This window comes from Gadus morhua, chromosome 22, assembly GCF_902167405.1.
Source record: "Gadus morhua chromosome 22, gadMor3.0, whole genome shotgun sequence".
NCBI lineage: Eukaryota > Metazoa > Chordata > Actinopteri > Gadiformes > Gadidae > Gadus > Gadus morhua.
The window spans coordinates 12,478,757-12,488,111 of record NC_044069.1 but is presented as its reverse complement, the minus strand read 5'-3'; the positions used below and the strand labels follow the sequence as shown (position 1 = coordinate 12,488,111).

General features: G+C 50.0%; 1 protein-coding gene across 12 annotated transcripts in view; it reads right to left on the bottom strand.

Moving 5' to 3' along the window:
- The window catches only part of macf1a (microtubule actin crosslinking factor 1a), a 171,104-nt gene that overhangs the window by 65,530 nt on the left and 96,219 nt on the right, over positions 1–9,355 (bottom strand). For all 12 annotated transcript variants that reach the window (XM_030346895.1, XM_030346896.1, XM_030346894.1 and 9 more), the window contains 18 exons: positions 8,337–8,486; positions 7,912–8,145; positions 7,381–7,575; positions 6,795–6,968; positions 6,246–6,413; positions 5,822–6,013; positions 5,311–5,484; positions 4,888–5,011; positions 4,371–4,570; positions 3,786–4,103; positions 3,364–3,530; positions 2,751–2,907; positions 2,360–2,471; positions 2,045–2,107; positions 1,601–1,839; positions 1,042–1,171; positions 490–689; positions 1–79 (listed from right to left, as the gene is read on the bottom strand). The exon at positions 1–79 is cut by the window's left edge and continues 149 nt beyond it. In XM_030346895.1, coding sequence (XP_030202755.1) covers positions 1–79; positions 490–689; positions 1,042–1,171; positions 1,601–1,839; positions 2,045–2,107; positions 2,360–2,471; positions 2,751–2,907; positions 3,364–3,530; positions 3,786–4,103; positions 4,371–4,570; positions 4,888–5,011; positions 5,311–5,484; positions 5,822–6,013; positions 6,246–6,413; positions 6,795–6,968; positions 7,381–7,575; positions 7,912–8,145; positions 8,337–8,486 — 3,076 coding nt within the window. The remainder of the gene's footprint in view (positions 80–489; positions 690–1,041; positions 1,172–1,600; positions 1,840–2,044; positions 2,108–2,359; positions 2,472–2,750; positions 2,908–3,363; positions 3,531–3,785; positions 4,104–4,370; positions 4,571–4,887; positions 5,012–5,310; positions 5,485–5,821; positions 6,014–6,245; positions 6,414–6,794; positions 6,969–7,380; positions 7,576–7,911; positions 8,146–8,336; positions 8,487–9,355) is intronic.

Below are 9,355 nucleotides of genomic sequence, written 5' to 3'. Positions count from 1 at the left end.
ACTGGGAGAGGATGCCCTCCGCAGACTGGGTCAGCTCGTCGTACTGGGGCCGGCGGGTATCGAACTCGCGCAGCATGAACTGAGGGCGAGAGAGAGAGAGAGAGAGAGAGGGATTGGTTTGGTTAAAGGTTTGGAGAACCAAAGAGAGAAACCCTAAAACTACAGGAAGGAGAGATCCCTCTTCCCTTGGAATTGGAGTTGTTTTCTTCATCACAAATGACCTGGGCGGCCTTTGACTGTAACTTTATGAAAGGGCTCAACAGAAAAAATCGACTTAGCTAAGAGAGTCCCTTCGTCTCTCTGTCTTCGTCTTAATGTCCAGAGTCAAGCGTGCCGTGTGCACACATCCAAATATTCATAAATGTGTGTTTGTCTTACCCTAAGAGTACAAACCAAAATGCTGTATATCTCTAAAAGGGTCTGTGGTGAGCTACCTGTATCCTAGTGGTGAGCTTCCTGTATTTCTGTAGTGCATCTGGCGCCCCCTACCTGTACTTGTTGTTTCTGCGTGTTGAGCATGTTGGGGTCTATGCTCAGCGGTCCGAGCACGCTCATCATCAGCTCCTTCTCCCGCAGCCACGGCCCCAGCTGACTGGCCGCCGTGGCAAAACTGCCCAGCCTATCAGCACAGGTCTCCAGCTCCGTCTGCCTCTGTGCTGCGGTCTCATTGGCCTTCTGCCAGCGGGAGTCTGAGCGGAGAAAGGGAAACAATGCATTTTGCGATGAGATCATTTTGCTTTCAACTGCCAATAATAAAACCTCTGTCCAGCTGCTGATAAGAAACTTGGTTGGTCTTGATCGTTCTCAGCCTCACCAAGGATATTCTATGGCTGTCTATTCCCATTAGTAGCCTCTAGTGGAAGGAGGTGTCGCTATAGTCCCGGCTATATCATTTTCTACAGCCCTACTGCAGTGAATAGCTGCAGCAGTAGAAGTTACAGGTTAATCGTTGGCTAAATGTATTTTTAAATAGAGCTGCCGTCGTTGCCTCCTCGTCACCACAGGGAGCCACGGGGCTCGGGGCTCGGCTGCTCCACTGACCCAGCTCCTGCAGCTGCTGCCTCCAGGAGGCTGCCTCAGGGGAGTCGGGGTTGTCGGCGACCAGCTTCGTCAGCGAGGCCTTGAGCTCCTCCACCTTCCCTGAGTGCTCCGTCAGCTCCCTGAGGAGCGCCTGGAGGAGCAGAGGAGGAGCGGGTTAACAAACAGGGCAGACAGACGTACAGCAGAGGGACTGCTTCCAGGGGGATTTAAGGGGCGAGGAGGAGCAGGTTAACAAACAGGGCAGACAGACGTACAGTAGTGGGACTGCTTCTAGGGGGATTTAGGGGCGGAGGCAAAAAAAAAAAGAATTGTGAATGAAAAATGACATTACTTTTTAGCTGTGTGTGTCTGTTTTTCCCCTCTATTATTGATTAATTATTATTGAACAAGAATAATAATAAGTACTATCATCATATAACGCATACTCTAAAAGTGCATATTCTGTTCATATGTCACTCAGAATTTATTAATGTGAAGAACAGTGTTTAATATCCCCATTCTCCCCTCAAACAAAAACACAAACCCCCCTATTCGATACGTGGAGGAGCCCGTTGATCACCTTGTTCTCCTGAGCCTTGGCGCGCACCACCTCAGGTTTGGAGGGGGAGGCGTTGTGGCCCTGCTCCAGGCTGTGCTCGCGGTCCCTCAGCCAGCTGCTGAGCTCCTGGGCCCCCTGGCTGGCCTGCTGCCGGAGCTCCAGGGCGGCCTGCTGCCGGCCGTGGCGCTCCTTCAGCTCAGAGCCCAGCGACTCGTAGCGGCCGTTCACCTCCGCCACCGCCACCTGCAGCTCCGTCAGGTCTGGGGGGGGTGGGGTGGAGGCGCAGACACAACAACATGATTTACAGACAGCAGGAGGACGGGACTAGGTGTTGTCTGTAGAAGTGTAGGAGGGTGAGTGAGTGAGCGTAGGAGAAAAGGAGAGGGATAAAGGTGGCTATACATGAAGTGAAAGAAAGACTAAGAGAGCAATGAAGATAGAGATATAGAAGGAGTGAGAGCTCACCTTTGCAGGTATGGATGCCGTTAACACTGCCTGGGTTGGCTGAACCGTTCATCTGAGGGGCACCTGAGAGACGCAGACACAGAGAACATAATCAGAACAGTAGGACTGACCACTGGACATAAGCCTACAGGCTTATGGCCATTTTCTTGTAGACTTTTACCTTCTTAACCACATTTAGAAAGTGTGATGTTACATTTTCCTTTGCTGAATACTCCTGGTTAATATGGTTGTGTCAACTTTAAGTAAACCTTTTATGTGTATGGCCATGTCAGTATGGATTGTGTGATATGGGAGTGTTCAGTGTCTGGTGTTTACCGGTCTTGGTCTGTGGTGCCGTGATGCCGATGATGGTGGACTCCAGCTCTGAGCCGGTCTTGTTCAGCTCCTGGACCCGGGCTCCCTGGGACTCCCAGTCGTCACACAAGTCCTGCACACGTCACAGTTCCATTAGGGTTAGTCCACACTCACTTTGAACCCTTTTGAATGTACACTGTACTTAATCCCATTGGCTATAGTGCTTTTTTATTGACTCTTCAGCTCCATCGTTTCTACTATGCTTAAGTAGAACTGAATTTGATCTTCTAGGAAGCACTGGCATAATGACACATGCAGCGATATAGTTTACCCAACAGTGCTTACCCAGCCACCACCACAGTCCCACCACACACACACACACACACACACACACACACACACACACACACACCTGGAGTTGCTGGACTCTGCGCTGCATGCCCTCGGTGTCCAGGCTGGGCTCCTTCGCAGGCAGCTGATCCTGAGATGCCTGGAGCCACCTGAGGAGGGAGCCAGAGAGCCCACGGAACTGAGCCAGCCGCTGCTCACAGCCCTGGATGGCTGAAAACCTGGGAGAGGGAGGAGGGAGGGAGGGAGGGAGGGAGGGAGGGAGGAGCGAGGGAGGGAGGGAGAAATAATAACAAGAAAGAATGCGTTTGATTAAATTTGGACCAGCATGATTCATGCATGCATCCAGGGACAGACACCTGGTAGCCTGATGCAGCCCTGACTGAACAGCATCAGGCTAGCACTAATACACCATGTCCTCCTGACCATAATATCCTCCTCAGTGTACCTCATGTTTCTAAGAAGCACTACAGGTTACAGTCACCTTCCGATAGAATAGTGTGATTTACAGAACCCAGACATTTCTGTACAGTACTTTAGCTTGACTAGTTCCTATCCGTTAATGTTTTAATCTTAATTCCTTTATTGTACATTCACAGTAAAGCTCTAAAGAAAAAATTTATGTACATGTCCATGTTTGAAAATTGTTGAGACAAGGTTTCCATTTGCAATATTACCTGTCATTGACATTGGCCTCCAGTCGGCTGAACTCGTCTGACACCTCCTTGACGTTATCCAATAGGCTTTGAGAATTGGAGATGGCTTGTGATTGGCTGAGATCCGTACCCAGCTCGCAGAAGGACTTCAGTTGTCCCGCCTCCTGCTCCAGATCTGACTTCACCTCCTTTGAAGGACAAAACAGATGTACGCAATGTGTTGTTAGATAAACTCCTATAATAACGGCATAACGGAAAGCCTTTCGACATTAAAACTATGATGGAATTGCCCAACGAATGCATGGCTGGTGAATAAAACCACATGTTTAACTTCAACACTCAGGCCTTTTCAGTTAATTCAAAAATAATTTCCATACGTTTGATAAAACTCATGCCAATATGTACTACGATGAAGGTGACTACAAAGGGGTTCTCCTGCTTACCTCCAGGGTCTGCCTGTAGTCGTCCACGCTGTGCTCCGGCTGCCCCACCGGCCCCAGGGCCTTCAGCCTGCTCTGGGTGAAGCCCTGCAGGTCGGCCCCCAGCCGCTCGTAGCTCTCCAGCCTGGGCAGCAGGACCTTCAGCTCGGCCTCTCTCTCCGTCTGGCTGGCCTGTGCGGCGGCGTAGCGCCCGTTGAGCTGGGCCAGCGCCCCCTGAAGGTCGGAGGCCGTGGCTGCGTCGGCGCTCTGCAGGAGCTTGGAGAGGGAGTCGCGGGTGGCGTCCACACTGCCCTGCCGGGACAGCAGCTCCTGGCGGAGCTTCTGTAGAGGAGAGCGGGTGGGGGTATGCGCAGGTTAGGTGGGGTGGAGTTTGCTTAACACCAACACCCCTCCCCACCGGGGGGGTGCGTTGTACGCTAGGCGGTACGTCATATTGTTCAGTATTATATGTGTTGACTATGATACAATTTCTGCCTTTTCCATTTCCGCATAAGTGCGTGTTGGTATATTGATATCAAAAGCATGTCGATTTTAGGAAAATGAGAAACCTGGTGGCAGCCATCTTCCCGCGGCCGTGGGCCTACCCACCTGGTTTTGTGTCATGGCGTCCTGAACAGCCTGAGCGGTGGGCTGGACCGGTCCTGGGCTCAGAACCAGCTGGTCCAGCCAGGACAGCAGACCCTTCAGCCCCTCCTGCACGCTGACCGACTGGGCCACCGCGGTCTGCAGCTGCTCAGCACGCTCCGACACCGACGCAGACAGCGTGTCGAACCGCCTCTCCAGGCCATCTGAGGGACAGAGGGAGCAGAGGAAATTAACTGCTGGTTCTAGTCAAAATGCATCAGTACATTTGACCACATTTTTTAATTTGCAGTATAAAATAATCTTGTCTTCTTTTCTGAAACCTCAATTCCATTGATTTGGATTTAATATCTTTCCAACCGATATGAACACAAAAAAATATAAATAAGGCTTAAATTCAAGACAGGTCAATGTATTCTTTGCATGACTGCAAATGAGTTGAGAACTAAAAGCTTTATTGTGAGCCACTAGATGGTGCTGTTTGTCCCCTGACAAACAGCGCCAGGTAGGGCCCAGGCCCTACCTGCGGTGCAGAGGATGTCCACTGCCTTGAGGGATGGGGATTCCTCTGTGCTGACCAGCTCCCTGCCGGCTCTCTTCACCTTCTCCAGCTGCACTGAACGGGCCGCAAGCTCATCCTGCAACAGCTGGGGACGGGGGGGAAACAAATATATAAAAAAAAAATGTGCATAGACGAAAATGCATGAGCCAAAAATCCAAAGTTAATGAAAATAAATATGCCTTAGGGAAGCATTTGTAGAAAAAACCTGACAAGAAATGGTGTATTCTCTTCAATTCTAATGATTTTTGTGAGAATAAATACAGAATAATGCGAACAAGATGTGTTTCCCGAAAACAAGAGAAGGGGTGTGTGTGTGTGTGTGTGTGTGTGTGTGTGTGTGTGTGTGTGTGTGTGTGTGTGTGTGTGTGTGTGTGTGTGTCCCACCTGTACTTGTCGCAGTGCGCTCTGCAGGTTCTGGGGGTTGGTGTCCCCGCTGGGCCGGGCCGTGTCCCGCTCCTGCTCCTGGCTGCTGAGCCAGGAGTGGAGCGACACCGCCTCATCCTGGTACTGCTGAGAGCGCTCCAGCAGCCCCGACAGACGGCCGCCCAGCTCAGAGGACTGCAGAGAGAGAGGGAGAGAGGGAGAGAGGGAGAGAGAGAGAGAGAGAGAGAGAGAGAGAGAGAGAGAGAGAGAGAGAGAGAGAGCGGGAGAGAGACAGAGAGAGAGAGAGCGGGAGACAGACAGAGGGAGGGAGTTAGCCAGTGTTTCTTTGGAGGCCTACCTTGGTGTGTAGGGCAGTGTATCTGTGGGCCTACCTTGGTGTGTAGGGCAGTGTATCTGTGGAGGCCTACCTTGGTGTGTAGGGCAGTGTATCTGTGGGCCTACCTTGGTGTGTAGGGCAGTGTATCTGTGGAGGCCTACCTTGGTGTGTAGGGCAGTGTATCTGTGGGCCTACCTTGGTGTGTAGGGCAGTGTATCTGTGGTTGGCGTCGTGCAGTTTGTCTGTCACTAGCTGCTTGGTGCTGTCCAGCGCCGGGTCTGAACCCCCAGCCTGCTCCAGCGCCCCCTGCACAGAGTCCAAAACCTTCTGGCCCGAGATGGACACGAAGCGCAGGTCCGCCTTGTGGCAGATCACCTCCTCAGCCAGCTGGACGGGTAGAGGGGGTTACAGGAACCGGGTTAGAGGAACCGGGTTAGAGGAACCGGGTTATGGCCTAACATGTTAATGGAAGGGCGATCAATGTGTACGAGAACAGGGAAGAAGACAGAGAGAGGGAGAGAGAGACATGGGAGGAAGAGCATGAGCTCAGTATGTGCATGGAAGGGCGATCGGCGTGTGGGAGAACGTCCCTCTCGCCTTGAGCAGCGGGCGAGCCTACCTTCTTGTGTTCCTCCAGCCGTCCCTTCAGCCCCTGTGCGTCGGTCTCTCCCTCCCCCAGGGAACGCAGCTCCTTCTCGCTCTGGTCCAGCCAGGTGCCCAGGCCGCCGTGCTCCTGGAGGAACTTGGACAGCTCGTCCCGCAGAACCTCCGATTTCCTCAGGCGGTCCTAGAGGGAGACACACACACACACACACACAGAGCGGTGATGCAAGCTCTCACAATGTACTTTATTAATCTCAGACAGAATGTTAAGGATGTAATACAAGATCAGTCTGACGTCACTGCTAGTAAAATGGGCTGCAATGTGAGCTACTGGGTGCAGGAGTTTCTTCGAATCATTCATTTATTTGAAATATGATTTTGTTATATTTCTTAAATCTATGCCCTGGTTTAGCTGGTGTTTTCCAATGTTAATCCACTGCGCAACCCACCATCCCATGAGCATTCTGCCCTCCAGTCTGCTGACTCTGATTTGGATGAAGAGCCAACAGCAGAGACCGCAGAGAGAGAGGGAGAGAGAGAGCAGGGATCCAGCCGTGCACTGTACCTGGCAGCTCTGCAGCTTGCTCTGGTGCTGAGCCTGCAGCTGGTCCAGAGAGGCCCGGAGGCGGCGCTTCTCCTCGGGGGGCACCGCCGAGTCGGGCTGCTCCAGCAGGGAGCGCGTGGACTGGGCCACTTGCAGCAGCTGGGCCTGCTGGGCCTGGAGCTGCTGCATCTCCGCCTGACGGGGTCGGAGGGGAGCGGGGGGAGAACCGTGAGAGGGTTAAAGGATGGGGTCCAGTCACAATAGAGCTCAAGTGAGAGGTTTGGAATAAGTAAAACAATGTGAAAAAAAAAAGAAAAAGAATAAGTTATAAACTCTCTAAGATCGGACAAATGTATTTATTGTAAGTTGCTTTGGATAAAATAGTCGGCTAAATTCCCTAAATGTTAATGTAACCTACAGATGTAGCATCTTTGTATTACACAATTGTTATTATTGAGCTATAAAAATATACACAATTTATTTGTCATATTATTATTTACATATATTCCTAGATATATAATAAAAAAAAGCATTCATTTGTAATAAAATTCCACAGTTATGTTAAATAATGCAAACAATAAAAGCCAGCCATCGATCCGTGTCTGACCTGTAGCATGTCTGTGTGTGACTGTAGAGCGCCCTCTGGCTGTGTGGAAGAGAGCCGCCCATCTATGACGTCTTCAGGAGACGTGCTGCACTTGGTGGCGGCTGCCTTCACAGCAGGCGCACTGAGGGAGGAAAGGCCTTCCAGCATGGCATCGATCTGTCCCCGGGTCTCCTGGAGGTCCTCCTCTGCCTTAGCCTGGAGAGGAGGAGGAGGAGGAGGAGGAGGAGGAGGAGGAGGAGGAGGAGGAGGAGGAGGAGGAGGAGGAGGAAAGGACAAAAGTTGAGAGGAGTGGAGTGGAGAGTTAAACTTCAACTTGATCAACACCAATCGTATATAAACCAATTTTAAATTAAAACTTAAAATGTGCATCTTAACATTGTGGGGTCAAGAAAACTAAAAGAGAAACCGGTTTAATTCCCATCAACAAAATATTAAAAGAAATTACTTTACAATGGGTATGCGAACAAAACTCTATATAAATAACACTCTTATTAAGACTCCATTTCCCATGGTCCCCTCTGCTCCCCTTACCCTCTGTGTGTTCTGCGTGAGTGTGGTGCTGATGGCCGTGTCCAGCTGGGTGACCGAGGCGTCGGCAGCGTTGGTCAGGTCAGCGTAATGCTCTTTCATCTTGCGTAGCGCCCCCTGCAGGCTCTCCCTCTCCTCGGGGCTCAGGCAGTCCCCTCGCTCCGACAGGAAGTCCTCCACTGAGCGGATGGTCCCGGCCACGCCCTCTGCTTTGCTCTGCAGGTCCTTCTGCACCTCCTGGACGAGGGAGCGGGAGGGAGAAAGAGAGAGAGAGAGAGATTGATGATTATATAACATATATATAATTTGACTAAAAGAGAAAACACAATACTACAGCTTTAATTGTATTCAATTATCATTCAGGTCATTTTGAGTCTATATGTCTTGTGAATAAAGATAAATAAAGATCTTTGTAAAGTTTTCAGTACCTTGAGTTCCTTCTGCTTCTCTTGCAAGACATCCACATCCCCCGACTCTACACATGCTTTCTGATTGGCCAACATGCTGGCGGCTCCAGCCAACCACACGTTGAGGCCTTCTAGTTTCTGAGAGCATTCTGCTTTCTGCTGCTTGACCACCTGAGAGACAGAAAAGGGGGAGGAAGGAAAGAAGGACGGTCCACAGAAATATAAAAGTAAGAACCAATAGCTGAACCATTGCTTATCGATGGTGTCAACCTATTTTACAGACCTCGAACAAAATAGCCAAAAACCAACCATGCCTACATCAACTTGGAGTGCACACTTGTCTCTAATACCTTTTTCTGTGCAGTGCACACACTTTGAGCAAAGCTTTGAGCATATTGTGTCCAGAGTTCACATCAACGCACACAAACAGGCAGACAAACAAGCACACACAGACATACACAAGATCATTTCATCTCATAAGTCAGCAACAGTTCAGTCAAGGTAAAATCAGACAGCAAGAGGAAAAAAAACAAAATCACACGTATACATATATGCTCTTTTCCTCCCCCGTTTCTCTCACACAACGGTAGAGTCGAGGGGTGAAAAGAGAAAAGCATTGTAGCCAGTAATGTTTGGTTGCTTTCAATTCTCTAGAGTTTTTCCACGGGCGTGAAAGCCTTTTCCTTTCCGTGGCAATCTGGAAGAGCAAGGCAGACATGTTAATATTAACACGCAAGAGACATGCAAGAGAGTAGCACACACTGGTGAAGGAGCCTGTGATGGTAGCTTGGATGGATGAACTGTCTAGTGGCATAGCATATGCAGCATGAGCAGCAGTGATACAAAATCCAAAGATTGTATTATTAGATGATGTTCAACTATTATTATTGTAAGGATGGAGAATTTCTCCAAGGCATAAGGCAATGATATGAGTATGATTGCAAGTTGTAGTTATCAAAACAGCAAGGATGGATCTGTGTGATGGATAAGTGAGCATGACATGGTAGAGCTAAATAATGAACACAGTTACGAGAAGAAGA